This window comes from Vanacampus margaritifer, chromosome 17 (genome assembly GCF_051991255.1).
Source record: "Vanacampus margaritifer isolate UIUO_Vmar chromosome 17, RoL_Vmar_1.0, whole genome shotgun sequence".
NCBI lineage: Eukaryota > Metazoa > Chordata > Actinopteri > Syngnathiformes > Syngnathidae > Vanacampus > Vanacampus margaritifer.
In genome coordinates this window covers 10,834,803-10,852,851 of record NC_135448.1, presented here as the reverse complement: position 1 = coordinate 10,852,851, position 18,049 = coordinate 10,834,803, and the positions used below count along the sequence as shown (strand labels likewise).

The window sequence follows — 18,049 nt, the reverse complement described above, 5'->3', positions numbered from 1 at the left end:
ACCCTGGAGAGCCCCAGTCACACCAGTACAGTGACAACAACCCACTAAAAGCAAGCTGATGGAAGCTGTTGCTAGGGAAGAAAAATCTGCCAAAACACCACAGTTGAACTTTTAAATACTTTATTTTGTTTAACCAAACAACAAAGAACACCACAAAAATGAACAGTACAATGTCCAGGCTCCCTGAATAAAACACTAACAGTATAGGTCACTAACTGTAGGGTTTTTTTCTCTGCTTTTTTGGGGGGGGCGCATCAGACCTGAATAGCCTTAAACATTTTTACAACCAACACCAAGACATAAGAATCCAGACAAACGCAATAAACACAAAATCCACCAAAAGTGCAAAAACAAATGAGGCAATGTTGGTTTTCAACATTACTAAGTGTAATAATGAAAATGACGTATCTGGATAAATCTTCAAACTTAAGTAAACTGATGAGTCGTGCTAATGTTAACTTTAGAGCACTTGAAACCGAAGTCCTTTGTTGTCAGCGCAGTTTCGAGGCATTTTTAAACTTCAAACCAATTGACTCGTGAAAGCTATATGATAAAGTGAAAATGTGATTGTTGCCTAACCAATGCGCTTACCTTCACCCGATGTCAAATCAAATTAAAGAAAAGTAAACGTGGGCATAAGAACTAAATAAGAATGGCCAGAGTTACTTTGTTTGGAAATAGACTGCTATCAAGGGATTGTTACCAGATATACATCATTTTAGTGTGTGTTTTTTTTTTTTTGGGGGGGGGGGGGCACAGGGAGCCACTGCCTTACAAAAAAGACCCAACTCAGTATTTAAAAAAATGAAAAATAACACAAAATATATAAAAAATGTACAAAAGGTGATCTTAAAAGACCTTGGTTGGGTAATTACCAAACTGGTATGAGAGCGTTCCGCTCTTCCTCGTGACCCTTCCTCAGTAATGTTTACACTTTAAAAGCATTTTGAGGTTTGTGGGTTAAAGTGACTGTGATGGGAACAGAAAAGAAATTAAAATTGGCCTCAGTAGCCAAGAGAATGGAAGAAAGAAAATGTGATTAAAATTGTGGCAGCCGGGTGAAGTCGGAATGTCGTCTTATCCGTATCCTGATGTCCTGTAAGCCTTTGAGAGAAGAGGGCAGAAAACACACTTGGATTATTGTCTTCACCGGCATGTGGAAAAACAAAATCTGAAGTGGTGTATTACCTGGTGGGGGGTCGGAAGATGCGCGAACTATGCCACAGTCAGCGTGGCCTGAAAGTCACATTCCACACTCTAAAAAAGAACAACGCAATTTAATGGGAGTCTAGTCTGGAGGGTGGCTTGCATATTTTGACAGTACAAAGCAGTGAGATTTGACCGCCATCTAGTGGTACAAATACACGTTGCAGGAGTTTCACAACAAAACATAATAAAATATGACTAATAGTTGTCACTTGTATGTACTCACCTGATTGCCAGGCTGTGTTCTAAAGTCAGTTGTCACGTAGGGCACGGTGTAATGTGTCTGTAGGGGACAAAGCCAAATGTCTTGACAGTACAAACGGACAGCTGGTAGGCTAGAGCAAACAAAACAATTGTACCTGGTAGGTGTACCCATTCTGAGCATTCACTGGCATCTGTGGCACAAAGCTTCCAACTCGGGCATAGGAGTACGTCTCCTAACATCAGAGTGGATTGGTAAAATATACATCCTTTAACCCCAGATTAAATTACGTTGTCATTGTATCATCATCATATCATGTCATTGTGTAATCATATCAATTATTTCAGTTATCGATTAATCTGGCAATTATTATTTTTTGATTAATTGATGAATCTGATTTTAAAAAATGTTGGATTTTCCATCTATTTTTTTTAAAACCAGGACATTATTTCAAATGAGAATTTTGATTTGAGTTACTTGTTTGGTCTGTTATGTGAGGAAAATAGGTCAAAATGCTGATCATTGTTTTCCAAGGTAAAAGCAATTGTTTTATTTTGGTTCAAAACAAAGATCAGTCCACTTTCATGAAGGAAGAGAGAAATCAGAGAATATTTGCTGATAAGGAGCTGAAATTCTGAGAATGTGGGCAATTTTAAATCATAAAAGCTTTCTAAATGATTCATCAATTATTAAAAATAATTATAGATTAATGTGATAATCAATTAGTTGTTAATCGGTGCTAGGAGGAAAAAGCTTCAAGGACGCATGATCAAAAATGTACGTACAGTGTTTGCTATAACTACAGCAACGAAGGGGAAGTCAACGTAGCAAATGATTTGATGAACATTTTCAATAATCTTTCCGAGACATCCGAGAATCTGGCAATTGATTATGGAGGACCAAAACTGCCAGAAATAAAAATGAATAAATAAATAAATCAATTTAAGGGAAAATAAAAACTATTATATATATATATATATATATATATATATATATATATATATATATATATATCCATAAATAAAGTAAAATTAAATTTAAAAAATAAATATATAAAAATAAATGTGGAAATAAAATATAAATTTAATATATAAATAGAATTAAATATCAATAAAAAAAGTACAAAAATAAATAAAACGTAAAAAAAAAAAAAAAGTAATATAAAAATAAATGTGGAAATGAATTCAAAAATTAATATATAAATAAAATTAAATATCAATCAAGAAAAAAAAAAACGCTCTGCTCTCACATTTACAGTATTTATTTCATGCCGCAGACGCTCTGTCCGGACGAAATGTTATTCAAATGAGTTGCTCGACAACAAGTTCTGTGACAGTGGACAAGATAGTTGTCCATTGCTGGAGCTTTCCATGCAAGCAGTCGAGATTTCCTTGTTCGCCGAGCCGCTCACTCGACCACCGAAAGGTCCACCCCTTCATTTGAATAACATTTCGTTATTCAAATGAGGGGCGTCTGCAGCATTAAAAATAAATGTGAGAGCAGAGCGATTTTATTTATTAATTTTTAATTCCATTTATATATTTATTTTTGTATTTATTTCCACTTTTTTTAAATCTCATTTTATATTTTTGTATTTATTTTTACTTTTATTTATGGAGATATTGTTGTTTTTATTTCCATTTATATTTATATTTATATTTTGTATTTCATTTTTGAATTATATAATTACATCCATTTTTATTTTTACTTTTATTCATTCCTTTATTTTATTTTTTTAATATTTGCAGTTTTGGTCCTCCATAGTTGATGACTTGAATTATACGGGAGGGGCTGTGCATAAACGTTACCTGATTGTCAGTGCGCCTGTAAACTGCGCAAGTGGGTGCTTGTCTTACTGGATAGTATTGGTTTCCATCATTAACAAAGCATGTCGTTTGGGGCATGCATCCATTGGGTGAGCAGCAATTGCAGCAGAAATACTGAGTGGGGCTCATCCAAGGCTCAGTTCTCAACAGTCGCGGGAGTCTAGTAGTACCTGGAGGCAAGAGCCATCGCGAAGCTGACAGAAGTAATATGCAACCGTCTATAATGGCACGAAGATGCTGCGCTCTAAATACGTACCCCTTTGCTTGATGATTGCGGGGCCTATCTTGAGTGGTTTTCCTTTCCAAAAGATACATTGCTATGGAAACAAACAAAATCTGGTGTACAAAACACTCAAATCCGTTTATTTTATTTTATAAACTTCATGTGTACTTACGGCAATAATTGGCTTGATGTTGACATCTTCAGTAAAGTACACAAACCCGTAGCTAGGAGAAAACAAAGTGTTACATCAACAAATTCAAGACTAATATATAATATTGAAAATGCACCCTTTGCTGAGTCCTCCGCGGTATGTGATGATTTTCACTTCCTTGACTGTACCAAATACCGAAAAGAATTCCTTCATTTCGTTGGCACTAGCCTAAAAGTTGGAAGAAAATTCCAAGTTAGAAAATCAAAACATAGTCAACCATCTTCAATGTTTCATGTACATTGACCACATGGTGGCATGTGCATTCAACAGTTACTACTATTTGTACTGAAGGTCACAGATCCTAACCCTGGTGTCGATCCCGCCAACAAAGATGGCGTTGGGAGTCACTCTCCCCTCCGGCAGAATGTAACCGTTGGCCGTCTGATAGGAAACAAAATTGCGGTTGCTGCTCCTTAAACTATGAGTGCCCTACCAAGAAAACATCGTTAGTTAACAACATATGAGAAAATTATGTAGTATAAAATTAGAAATTTAGTAGTTGATTATATTAAAATATCCCACCAGATAGTGTGATTCAATATTTGTTTCAGCAGTGATTCCACTAGTGGGCGCCCTCTAGTGGAATTTGCATGAAACATCTTAAAAAACACATGACAAGTGGCAGGAGGGGCTTCATTTTATGTAAAGCAGAGTTGCTTAAAAAGAAGAAGAAAAAAGCACTTTATAAATGAAGTTTGATTAACTGATAATGTCACAAATGTTTTTTTTTTGGTTTTTTTAAATCCAGTATTGTTCACCTCATGTTTAGTACATAACAACTGTAGTACAATACATTTAAAACTAGTTCAGTTGTTACAATGTTTGCATTTGATGTTTAACTTTGGTTTGTTTCTAAAAGGGTTTAATCTTGATTTTTTTTTTTTTTTTTTAAAGTGTAATACATTTTAATTGAATCATTTAAGTAGCAAAATGACAAGTGGCTGCCAACGTTCTTTTGGGGAGTTTTCTTTTTTCTTTTTCTAAACATGGGACATGGAATAAACTAAAATAATTCAGCAATAAATTCACGCCAAAATGGATGACTCAAGTATGTGGCTATTTTACTTGGCCACACTACTCTTCTGACAAATAATATTCCATTTAGACTCTTTAGGTTGAGTTTTGAGAGCAAGTGATGCCATTTGAGGCCACAGTAATTTTCAGGTATCGAATGGGAGAACCACTCGAACTTTTGGCATCTGTGAGTCCTATGCTTTTTCAAGATCTAAATATCTCATGTCTGATATAATCAAGTTACACAGCTTTACTTTAATTTAAAATTTAAGGCATATTTTTGACTATATTAATTTTATAGGTGATATAAGACACACGCAAAAATCTCCAGAACCAATTACCCGATTTTCAAAACTCTTGGTGCATTATACTCAGGTTAGCAACGGCATTTTGACAGACTTGATATTTTTGGTAAATCTTGCCACAGGATTTTGGCTCCTATATTTAGGCATGACCCCATAGTGAGGTTCAGCATACAGATAATGGATGGATGGAATGTTAACCTCTACCTGTAGGTCTTGTATTCAATGTTGCCAACTTGCCGTGATGGTGACATTTTGAGAACTAAATTCGACATGTTCATAAATTCAAAGACTAACTATAGTTCGTATTTTCCTTTTCAAAATGATACCGTTGTATCTTTCTTCATTGCTCTGCGACTATAAATCCAATGCATTATTGTTATGACTCTATCAAATAATTATATATAGGCCATGTTTCTTGAAACAGACAGCCTGTGATATTGGTCATCAGCAATAAATGCTTTTTGATCTTTGATCATGAATATGGTGTCAAAGGCAATTTTGTTTGTGCTAAGAAGTGCGCACGGGTGCTACTAAATGGTTTGCCAAGTTGTGCCACAAACGTGAACACGTACGGAGTTTCTCAGTTACTATTTAAAGCGACTGACGTTACGTTACCTAACCATCTTGTGAAATACGTGACGACGTCGAAACTTCGCCCCGTAACATGGAACGTCAGGGGGGAAATGGCGGAAAGACGTGCAAACCAAGATAATAAATACTATGTACGCCCACTCCAGACCCTCAAAAAAGCTTGGAAAAAAAAGTTGATGCAAAAATCAAGAACGCAAGCTAATGTTATAGCACAAACGCGCAAGTATGTTGAGCATGTTTTATTAATGCAGCTATTTTTTTCGCAGCTAGCTTGGCCGCTTGAACGAGGTACGCTAATTTGCACCAAAAAAAACAACCACTGACTGTGATAGGGTTCAAGTAATGGAAAATCAACCTAACAATTGCATTGGTATATTTACATCTGAACGAAACAGATAGGTGTATAGTCTTACTTAAAAACTTACCATTTTAAAACGATTAAAAACCCCACGTTTACGGCCTGATGAGAAAAGTAAGTAGCGCGCTTTTTTCCCCCGTTTTCTGCCCAACTACAGTATGCTTCACTTAGGGAAAACGTACGAAAACACCCCCCTTCGCGATCATGTGACCAAGCTAACAACCAATCAGACTTCATATGTTTAGATCTTGAAAATGCATACGACATTCAAATCCATATTGAGTCCAATGCGGTCTTACCAAAGTTGTTATTATTATTATTAATTAGTAAAACTGAGATGACTAACTAACTTTATTGGTTATTTTTGGGATAAAGTTCGTCGATTGAATATCTTTGCGTTTCCGTTTTAAACGCTAGGTGGCAGCAGGCTACTTTTTCCAACGACATCTTGCTTGGGGAAGACTCGAGTGCACAATCAAGATTTGTTTTCTGCACAATAATATTTATTGTCAAACGCATTATTTTAATGCAGTACATTAGCACACGTTATAACCAACCCCCGTAACATATCATTAAGTCTAAACGTTGCTGCGTCTTTTGCGTGTAAGTTCAATTATAACATGCGCCTGGCTCATGTTCATTACATTCTAGCCAAGGATAACGACGTTATAAACATGTTAAGAGTTGGCGCTAACGACGTTTTAAACATGTTAAGAGTTGGTGCTGCTCGTATACTGCTGTTATTGAGCAGTCATCCTTTGTGGTGCAGGCAATGTGTTTTCCCATCTCAGTAAAGCAATTGCTTCAGCTCCCTCCTCACACTATAGGCTATACAAAATATTGTAAACAAAGACAAAGCTACGATTACATTTAGCTGGTGATTAATTTTATTGCAGGTGCTCATAAATTCCATGTCGTTTTGTGTGTGCATTAACTGCAGGGTTATTTTTGTGTGCACTTGTCTAGCATGTCATGTACACAATGCATGATGAAATGCAGCTCGATAGTGAGGATCAAAATGTGAACATTGTTTTCTTTGTAAGGCAGACTCACTGATACAACTGAATTAGATCTCATTAGATTCTGCAGGTGCACTTTATCTTGTGACTGTTGTGTACAAAGTTTCAGTCAGGGAGCAAAAAAAAAAGGGGGGTGGGGGTTTCATTTCATTTTGTCTGGCATTTACCCTTGAGGGGGCTGCCTTGGCATCCATCCACAAGCAATGCATCATCATAATTTCCCCTGAATGTACCAGCAAAAGCGGTGGTCACGCAAGCCACTCAGCAGGCCTCTGCCAATGCATTTGGACAATATTCAGTTTTTTTGTTGATCTCGTTTTTTTTTTTTAAATAAAATATTAAAGTGTTGTTTTAACAGCATAACTGCAATTTCCAGAAGCTTCTTTGGAATAAACAAGAGGCAGCTCAGAACTTCAGAGGAATATAAAGCATTCATACCTAATAATAAACCTGAAAAGTACCTGGAGAAAACCCACACAAGCACAGGGACACATGATATCCACACACACAGAGAGACCGTAACCCATATTCGAACCCACAACCTCAGAACTGGGCAGTAGATGTGCCAACCTCTATTGTTATTAATATTTATAACAGTAGTAGCAGCAGCTGCAGTAATAGTAGTAGTAGGCCTAGTAGTACAGAATAAGTAGGAAATCCATAATAATTATTATTGTAGTATTTTAGAAATAACCATCCAGCCATCTATTCTCTCTATCTGGTTCAGGGTTGTGGGATTTAAATAATCATCATCATCATCGTTATGAAATTGACATTATTACTTACATTTTAAATTTATATACAGTATAAGCAATTTATAACTACTACTATTAGTACCGTTACAAGATGTATACTACTACTGCTGATGCTACGACTAATAGTACAAGTTGAAGTACGTATAGTGGTAATAGTGAAATCCATGTTTTAGAAAAATCCATCCATCTATTTTTTTTCTACGGCTTATCTGTTTCAGGGTCAAGGGGTTGACATTATTGGTAATAAAATGTCTATATTATTTAATATTAATAGGAATAGTATATACTATAACTAATACTAATTATAATAATAATAATTGGGGAGATTAGAGGGGACGAACTGTAATCAAATAATAATCTAAATACGTGTTTTTTTAAATTTCATTTATTATCTTGTATTTTTTGTTATTTTGTTGAATTATTATTATTATTATTTTAGTGACAATATGACGAGGACTTGTTTACTGAGCAGACATTTCTATCCAGCTGTGATGTGGATGTGATGCGGATTGGCAGCGCATGTCTGGGAGGTGCGTGGATTCCTGCTGTCATTCACTTGTTGACCCCCACCCCCCTCTGTCTTTTTTTTTTTTTTTTTTTTAAAGGTTGTGCCATGCCCACTCCGCGTGCGTGAAGGAGGGAGGCGTTAAGAGAAGCAGGGTGTGAGAGAGAGAGAAGAGAGAAGTTTCCTGCGCTCACAGTAGCCGGCTGCCTTCCTTACCACCATGACACGTTCCCATGCATGTGCAACCCGTGTGCATGTCTCCTCGCAGAGGGACCTGTGAAGCCAACATCGGAGTCGCCATGGCCGAATCGGGCCAGAGCAAGCGCGTCGGTCCACCGGTTGCTGCTTCTGCCGCTGCAGCGCCAGGTGGAGCCGCGGGGAGCCCCGAGTCGCGCCGAGGAGACGAGCCGGTGTCAAACGGCAGCTGCAACCCGACGGAGCCGGCGAGGAGGCTGCATAGGGGGTCCAGCTGCGAATCCCCGACGTGGGAGGGCTTGGATTCGGCCACTAAATCGATACCTCGACGCAGCAGTCTCATTAAGGTAGGCCAGTTTTTGCAAGACAGCTTATCTTGAAATAAAAAAGAAAAAAAAAGAAGAAGCTTTTTTTTTATGTTAGTGACGTGCTACAAGTTGAAAACACAACAGCCTAATGTGAGATGAAAAGTTGTCGGGCATATTTGCATGGCACGGAAACTGACACTTTGTAAATTGACTCTTAATTTTACATTTGAGAAATCACGTGGTACACTACCAAACAAAAATGCCACAATAAGTGGACGTTAATTATGTACCTTGTGCCATCTAGAGGAAGAGAATTTAATTGTTTCACTGTGTCACTGGCATAGCTTATAAACAAAGCTACTGTACATTATTTGTTGTAAATATATATATATATATATTTTTTAAGTGTCATCAAGCTAAACTGGACCAATTTTTACAGCACACATGATGCTCTCACACAACACTCGTGCACAGTGGTTGGGAATCACCGATTTTTCCCCCCTTTTAAGTTTAACCACACAATCCATTACTATCCAATACATTTCTAACTAGAATAATGGTAGGCATTGAGTGTCACAGAAAACGTCGTCGTAGCTTTCAGCAATGTGGGGGAAAAAAAGCTTTCAGCGATGCTGTGCGTAGGTCAGATGTTCCCAAACTTTTTGATTTACTTGGAAAAATAATTAGCTCTCCAAGTACCGCTATCGCGACCAACATTTTTTTTCCATTTTTGTTAACAAGGGTATGAAAACCTAGATTTTTTTTTTTGTACGTTTAGAACAGATCTAAAATGTGTGATTAATCGATTAATCTACTTAAGTCATGCGATTAATTATGATTAAAAAATTTAATCGCCTGACACCCCTAATTTTTAATAATTGTTTCTTTAAAAAAAAGTAATTTTTTCAATTTTTTTAATCTTTATTTAAAAAAAAAATTTAAAATCAGGGGCGCCAGGCGATTACCATTTTTAATCGTAATTAATCGCATGTCTTCTTTAGTTAACTCACAATTAATCACAAATTTTATATCTGTTTTAATACAATAAAAACAATTCTAGGTTTTCATACTCTTGTTAACAAACGTGGGAAAAATGTTAAACTAATAGAAATAGTTAAAATCTATTTTTGACGTCTATAGCCGTCAATGGCAGTGAATTAGTTAAAATCCAGTAAATGAAAATTGCACCTAAATGTTCAAAATAATTGAAGATAAACAGTTCTCAAAGATTACAAAGTTACATACAACTGAATTGTACTGTGATTCATTCGCATAGCATTAGTGTCACATTTCAGTGGGACTTAAACTCATGGGTTTAGCTAAAGGTCAGTCAAAAATTAGCATTAAGGTCTTCATCACTGCCGAATACGTTAAACTCAAAGTCACGTACGGTGAAACTCCCGAGGTCACGCAGGTGTACCTAATGTTGCGGCCGGTGAGCATTCTACTTCCGTTTTCTTGTTCCTCTTCACGTTATTTGACCACGCCAGCTGGAGAGAGGAAGTAGGGGATGATGTCATACGTATATTGTGTGTAAGATGTACACTGAAAAGGCGCTATGCGTTCTATTACTTTCGAATTGGCATGTTATGTTCTGGCCGCAAGATAACACCAGGCGATGTCACTCAGTGCTTGACTGACGAGAAAGGAGGTGAAGAAATGGAACCACCTGCTGCAGTGTGAAGTCATCACTCTGCTATACAGACTTCCATACTCCTTTTCTGTTTATCTCAGATTTCACTTCTCTGATGTGCAAATGTCCTTTAAGAAGTTGTGTGGTGGTTTGGACCAAAGCAACATTTGAATCCCGCCGCTGTTTATAGCGCATCTAAATCGATAAGTCTTCTCCCCTGACGTCCTCGCCTACTTTTGGTTCTGTATTGATCGCTCTTTTGCTGTTGGTCTCCAAAGCGACCGCCTCCTAAGACATCATTATTGACTTCACCAACGGTAATGTTTATTTTCAGCAGCGTGACATGTTTGTTTTGGATTTAAATGATTCATTAGACCACGTGTCTATTTTGGAATTCTTTTTTTTTTTTTTTTTTACACAGAAATTTGACTGCTACATTCATCCACAAAAACATTTTTTCCAGTTCTGGAAAGTACAGTAAATAACTTGAATTTTGAAGATGTCAAATAAAAACAAATCTTGCGGTCCCACTAGGCTAAACTTTTCTGATTAATATTGCAATAAGCAACAAAATGCACCTCTTTTTATCCATCTCATGGGGCGGCCATTTTGTAACTTGCTCTCGACTGAAAATGACATCACAGTAACTCAGCTCAGCTTGTGAAAGTCACATGACCAAACTCTGAAAATAAGTGGGCCGTGATTGGTTGTTACCTGAGCAACTGTGATGTTTCAGTTGATAGCAAGTGACAAAATGGCCGCCCCCTGAGGTTGATAAAAACAGGTGGAGTTTGCTACTTAATTCATATTTCACAAACGCGATAGCATGTTTGGACTAGTGGGGGAGCATAGAACATATTGTAAAGATCATTTTTGACTTTACCTCCCTTTTTAAATAATGAAAAATGAAAGCATTTTATTGTTTTCGTTTTATTTTTTTAGAAAGGGCTAATTGACTAAATGCTAGACTACTAGAGCAAAAATGTAAACTGTTGCAAATCTTTCACCGAGGTAGAACAAAAACATAACCAACTTATATACATCTATGTCCAAATTTTGTCTTGAAGAGTCTTTTCTTTTCGGTACTATATTGATAATTGATTACACGATTGTGAAGCATTTGGGTGATTGTTAGCAATCGCACGTTGAAGCAAAACTGAGCGCACATTTGGCAATTTAGTCTTAAACAGTTTGTATTCCAAAGAAGTGCAACTCGCTGTCATTCGCTAGGAAGCTATGGCCGAACGCCTCCAACAATTCAGTTCAATACAACATTAGCATGGAAATGCTACTTCATAAAAAAAAACAACAACAACATTCTTTTATGTATTGTTTCCCTCATCATCCAACCAGGAAATATCACATCCCTTTTTTTGTAAACAAAAAACGTATTTAGCAGGCTATAACTGCATCAGGAGGTTTCGTCTTGCTCATTTATCATAAAATGGATGTGAAGTTATGTTCCTTTAGGCGGGGAACAGCAAATTTCAAAGGGCATAATTCTGGTCTCAGCCAGAAGTAATTTCGCGTTCAGCATCACCACGGCAACCAGTAAAGACCTGCCGCGCAATCCAGCTGATTGTGGCATTCTTGGCATTTGAACTTCTATTGTGGCCTCTCGTTATTGTTGTAACTAACGCATTGTTTCATCATCTCGGTGATGTCATCAACCTAGCCTGCGTTTTAAACATGATATGCTCAAACAGCGAAACAAAACAAAAAACAAAAAAAAAGCCGGGTTTGATAAAAGACTTCACGATATTTTTAATCTCTCATAAAAATGCGGTTCTTAGTGGAGGTCGGCAGCCTCACTTCTTGTTTCATGTGTGTGAGTAGCAACACGGCAGGAAACGGGACAGTTGGCCAATTTCCTCACATAGTTCATGTTGCAACGTCGCTGTTAAGTCATCCGCATTCAGGGATGACAACTCACTGTGACTGTGGACCTCTTTTCCACTTGGCACTCGCACACTCAAGCGCCATAAAACCACCAGTGAAATGTTTGCTCACAACTCAAGACATAAAAAAAATAAAAAATAAATCGGCACAGTTGTAACTTGAAATACCTGAATGGCAACAACCGCTAGCAAATATAACTGTCGAAAATATTTACAGTACATATACATAGATGCCTTTTTAACTCATTCACTGCCATTGGCGGCTATAGACGTTAAAAATTCATTTGAACTATTTCTATTAGTTTAACATTTTTTCCACTTTTGTTAACAAGAGTATGAAAACCTAGAAATTGTTTTGTACATTTAGAACAGATTTAGAATTAGTGATTAATCGTGAGTTAAGTATTGAAGTCATGCGATTAATTACAATAAAAAAAATTAATCGCCTGACGCCCCTAATTTTTTATAATCTTTTCAACAAAAACAAAAAAGATTATTAAAAAAAAGTCTAGAATTTCATACTCTTGTTAACAAAAGTGGGGAAAAAAGTTAAACTGATAGAAATAGCTAAAATTATTTTTGGACGTTTATAGGCGTCAATGGCAGTGAATGAGTTAAGTACATCAACACCGGCGGCGCCATATTGGATGTGGCAAAGTGAAGTGATTTGTGAAGATGCGTCGTTCACTTCCATTATGATTGTAATACGTCGTTCTAACTCGGTTTTTGAATATTCCTTGGCCTCGCTGATTTTATGGCTAATACGATGGCCACATCCAATATGGCGGCTGCACTGACGTTTCAAATGAGCCAACTGCAGAAATATATATTTGTAATTTTTGAAATGAGAAGAAAATCAGATTTGTGGCTCCTGTGATTTTATTTTTATTTTTTATAACTCTGTTTCAAATGGCTTTTTATTTGCTAACCACAATGCAATACTGTATGTACCTCCTCACTTGCCGTACTTGCGATTGCGCCAGGGATAGTCTAAGCGATCATTGCGAAAAGCGCTCTGCATAAGCCTGATAACGATTCTGCTGATTGAAACCAGCTTGTGTTGGAAGAGGGAAACCCTGTTCACTACCTGACTTCTGATGTTTGATGCCAGCGCATTTAACATCACCTTCCCACGGGTTATCATTATCCCTTCAAAGAGCCGAAACGCGGGGATGAAGATGTTCGTATGCTTCACATGAAGTGATTTGCTTGCGTGAACGTGCTCACGTTTAGAATCCAAAGATGTGGACGGGTGAGGAGGGATGCAGTATAGCAGCAAAAAGTCGTGGGGTGATCGATGAACTAATCAATCAGAGGTTGGACTAGGATCTGTACTAACCACCTTGAATTTTAATTCCGCTTCCTAACAAGATTTTTTTTTTCCTTCCAACATTGTGTAAACACTTTGGGGAAAGTAAGGTTTGCTTTGATGATTTTGGTGTAGAAGCATGTAAATCCGCTTAAAATCCATAGCTACCAAGCAAGCCTGTTAGGAGCATTTTTTAGAGTGCATTATGCCAAAAATGCTTTGCAAATCGTTTCCTTTTCCTACTTTTGAAACTGTTTAGTCCTCATATGAAACTCAAGCAGTTCTTTGCACTCTACGTACCTTGATCGCTTCTAGTAAGTCGTGCCATTTGTCTTTTCCTTTTGTGGTTTTGATAACTTTCGGTAAACAATAATACATCGGCGTGCGTCTGTTTAACTGACAGTTTCTCGTCACAGTCAGCTCAGTTACTGTGAAAGCGCTCGCCACATTTTCTGTCAGGTATTATTTGCGCACGCAGAACGACCACAAGTACTTCCCGACCTCTACGTAGCTAGCCGGAGTCGTGACACACTTCACCAGAAAGTGGTGCAACGGCCGCTTATCGTTTCCAATCAACTGATTGACTGTTCAATTGCACGAGTGCTGCAAAGCCCCACTTAATCTCGGACCGTTCACCGTTTTGTCTTTTTCTTTTTATGTCGTCATTTACAGCGCCGCATCAAAGAATTGCTGGTGTTTGAGAAATGGAAGGGGTTAACTCTTTGACTGCCAAAAACGTTAAATAACGTTTCGTAAAATCCAATGGAGGAGTGCCAAAGACGTTAAAAGACGTTTTTTTTTCAAAACAGGTGAAACTAACCATTTTCTATTGTTGATTACTCAAAAACGGAATAAGGTAGAAACAAACTTTTTTTTTCTGATGGAAGACGAGAGTCCAATCTTGTTTTAGCAGTATGTGTGTTTCCATAGTCCAAACACATAATTTTCTATGGACCTTGAAAGATCAGTCAAAATGCTTAAAATCGGCTGGCACCCACGGCATCCCTTTTCTGAAAACGTCTGGCAGTCAAAGAGTTAGCAATGAAAATGCCATTTTAAGAATGATTCATATTTGTAATATTAAGATATCACTATCTGTACGTTTGCATTATACTGCCCCAAGTGGCCAAAACGTGCACACCAGAAGTAGCAGAACAATGTCCATTGATCTAAAACAAAAATGTTTCATTCTCTACATTTTATGGAGTTATGACATTACTATTATTGGGCGGCGCTAGTTAGCATTGTGACGAATATGGACATAAACAAAAAAAAATCTGACAGCCGATAAGAAGTTTGTTTTTCTCAAAAGCTGGGAACTGCGTATTAAGTTTTATTTTAATTTTTTTTAAGTTTAACATTTGAGTTATTTTTAACTTTAAAACTAGGGTATAAAAACTAAGAATCATATCATAAAAAGCGTAGACATTTTGCAAGTTCAGCAAGTGTAAAAAGACATTTCAGCAAAATTAAGAGGTTTTTTTCTTTAATTTACACCAATATTTTCCTTTTTACTGAGAATGAATATTGACTTCCTTGAGTACTAATAATCGGTATCGGTCCTGGAAAAACAGAACAAAATATTGGTCTATCTCTAGTTTTTTTTGGGATATGTTCCAGCTCACCTTTGACCTGAATTAGCACTACAGAAAATTGATTGAGAGTATTTTGTATGAAAACTAATTAGCAGAAAGCTAACACCTTGGAACAATATACGATTCTTATATATACGAATCTTCATTTTTATTTGTTGCACATTAGTTTGGAGCTTGCAACTAGTGTAGTTGTAGCTTTATATAACTTAACTCATTCACTGCCATTGACGGCTATAAACGCCTTAAATTCATTTTAACTATTTCTATTATTTTAACTTTTTTGTTTCACTTTTGTTAACAAGAGTATGAAAACCTAGACTTTTTTTTTTAAATAATCTTTTCTTTTTTTTTAAAAAAAAAAAGAAAAAATTATTAAAATTTAGGGGCTTCAGGTGATTAAATTATTAAAAATTAGGGGCATGAGGCGATTCAAATTTGTAATTGTAATTAATCGCATGACTTCAATAGTTAACTCACGATTAATCACAAATTTTATATATGTTCTAAATGTACAATAATTTTCTTCTAGGTTTCCATACCCTTGTTAACAAAAGTGAAAAAAAAAAAGAAGTTAAACTAATAGAAATGGTTCAAATGAATTTTTGACCTCTATAGCCGTCAATGGCAGTGAATGAGTTAATACTCTCTGGAAATATTAATTGGCAAATATGAAAATGGTTATGCTTTTCAAAATGAGAGAGATCCTGGGAATAGGACTCATCTTTCTAATCTCTATTACAATCAAATTGCATTTTATCTGCTCCGAGTTCAATCTTAAAGGCCTTTTAAGTATTACTATTATATTGTGAGCAGGGACAAAACGTTCCTTGCGGGCAAATGTTTCGGTTATCCCGAATGGCCGCCCGCGTTCTACTGCTTGTTGACAACATCGTGCAAACTCGTTTAAAAACATTCCCCGGACAATTACGTTCCAACTGACATTTCGACAAGTGAAATTAATAATGCAAGCGTCAGTGTAAGCCTACAGATTAATATGAGGTGCGAGGTGTCATGCAATAACGCCTGTCAGCTGGCTAATGAGCGCTCAGGTTCGTGCAGGGGCATAACAAACGGTAAGCAATGATGTCATCGTCTAATGCCGAACAGACAGTTTTCGATTCCTCATTTTTTCCTCCCTTTTTTGTTTTTCCTGCGTTGTCTGGTGTGACTGGTCACTAAACGTAATCCCTTCAAGTCATGCCCATTTCTCTTTCACTTCATCCCCACACATTATGGCATGGGAAGTAATCTCATTACAATGACAATCACCCAACGGTATTTACAGCAATCCCGGATGGAAATCAGGAAATGAAAAAAATTGCCGTTCATAAGCAGTCACGATTGATTCAATTGAAAAATTAAATAGACTCTAAATGTACTCTGTCACTATTACATACTGTGTACTGAAAACTTAAAACAAAGCTGACTCGGTGCTGGATTTCCCTTTCCTTTCTTTTCTTTGGTCCTTCCTCGGGTCTCCTGACGGCCTCACGGCTCTGGCTGGGTTCTGAAGTGTTCAGTTTAGGTGAACGGTATGGGATTTTTTAATAGGTTTTAGGTGAACTAATGATTACACACTCACACGCACATACTAAATAAAAATTAATAAAAATATATATATATTTAAAAAAAAAAAAAAAGAGAGAGAGCAATGATGATGACATGTCAAATCGTTAAAATTACCGAATGAACAATACTGAGCTCTCCAGGAAAAAAAAAAAACAACCTGATTTAGCGCTATATACATTCCATTATCTTATCATAAATCCGTATTGGATTGAGCAGTTTTGCTGTGTCATGATAAATTCAATTTCTAGTTTCATGGTTATCATCACACTGTTACTACTTTACCACTGCTGGCATCTCTCTGAGGTGACAAAAAAAAAGAAGAAGAAGTAAATCTCTTCCTGCTCACTGAGGTGAAATCTCACAAGATTTTCTTTAGGGGCATTCAACTTTGGAAATTTATATATATATATACTGTATATATATATGAGTATATTGTTATTTGCAACATGTTTCCTTTTACAGTATTTAGGTTGCGTTCATTAGTCACAATCAAGAGGAAGCGTTGGGGCACATGACTTTACTAAGTACCCTGCAAACATTTTTATTAATCATTGATAAAAAAAAATGTATAGGGTACATTGGGCATGTACTTGAAAAATGATTCACACCAGCGCCAAATTCAAATGCAAATGAACATTCATCCAAAAGCTGTCAGACTTATTTTTCCAGATTCATACTGTGCCCCCACTTCCCCCCCCCCCCGTCTAAGAAATGAAGGGCCCTGAAAGGTGACCCGCCAGGCTTCCCCTTCCACCTGTTCGTAACTGTTGTTTTCATGTTTCCTGCACATGCTGCCACTGCGGGAATTGCCCTTTTAGGGATCAATAAAGTCATTTGAACATTTTGACATAATATGCATAAAACAGTGGGAAAAATTGGATTATGATGGAAGGGGGACCTTCAAATTCACTACCACCGTTATGACTTTCTTTTCTTTCTTTCTCACTTCCCTTCTTTCTGCGTTGTCAAATCGCTCACAGCTTATCATTAATGTTCCCACCACTTCCTGTTCTCGAAGCGCAAGCCGCAATTTTTTTTTAACGTCAGCCTTTTGTGAGAATCGGACCATTGAGACCTGTGTCCCATCGCCATGTTAATGCCGAACATAATCAAAGTGGATCCGGCATGTAGCGTGAACCTCTGATCCATTCAAAAATCTTCTTTTGTTCCTATATGTCAAAAGATTTCATTTGCATTTCAGTCAGTATCTACTTGTAGGTGAATTTGCCCCCCCCTTCCTTATTACTTTGGGAGCAGAATTAATTTGTGGCCTGATACATGTGCGATAATTGGATCTTTGCGGATAAAAGGCTCACGAGGAGGAAAA

At 36.9% G+C, this 18,049-nt stretch overlaps 2 protein-coding genes across 4 annotated transcripts in view; one reads left to right on the top strand and one right to left on the bottom strand.

The window, feature by feature from the left end:
• Nucleotides 1-103: 103 nt before the first annotated feature.
• dazl (deleted in azoospermia-like) overlaps nt 104-18,049 on the bottom strand; it is a 22,456-nt gene continuing 4,510 nt past the window's right edge. The window contains exons 2-12 of one of the 3 annotated variants that reach the window (XM_077547861.1): nt 10,139-10,208; nt 8,432-8,785; nt 3,975-4,097; nt 3,745-3,836; nt 3,630-3,681; nt 3,491-3,551; nt 3,217-3,404; nt 1,566-1,643; nt 1,433-1,489; nt 1,189-1,257; nt 104-1,104 (exon numbers count right to left, since the gene is read on the bottom strand). In XM_077547861.1, the coding sequence (XP_077403987.1) occupies nt 1,216-1,257; nt 1,433-1,489; nt 1,566-1,643; nt 3,217-3,404; nt 3,491-3,551; nt 3,630-3,681; nt 3,745-3,836; nt 3,975-4,097; nt 8,432-8,437 (699 nt within the window). In that variant the 5' untranslated portion in view covers nt 8,438-8,785; nt 10,139-10,208 and the 3' untranslated portion in view covers nt 104-1,104; nt 1,189-1,215. Of the gene's footprint in view, nt 1,105-1,188; nt 1,258-1,432; nt 1,490-1,565; nt 1,644-3,216; nt 3,405-3,490; nt 3,552-3,629; nt 3,682-3,744; nt 3,837-3,974; nt 4,098-6,003; nt 6,182-8,431; nt 8,786-10,138; nt 10,209-18,049 lie in introns of those variants that run through there. The other 2 variants (XM_077547863.1, XM_077547864.1) reach the window with 2 other exon arrangements.
• Nucleotides 8,357-18,049, top strand: part of LOC144036903 (inactive phospholipase C-like protein 2) — a 23,482-nt gene continuing 13,789 nt past the window's right edge. The window contains exon 1 of the mRNA XM_077547858.1: nt 8,357-8,757. Coding sequence (XP_077403984.1) covers nt 8,449-8,757 — 309 coding nt within the window. The 5' untranslated portion in view covers nt 8,357-8,448. The remainder of the gene's footprint in view (nt 8,758-18,049) is intronic.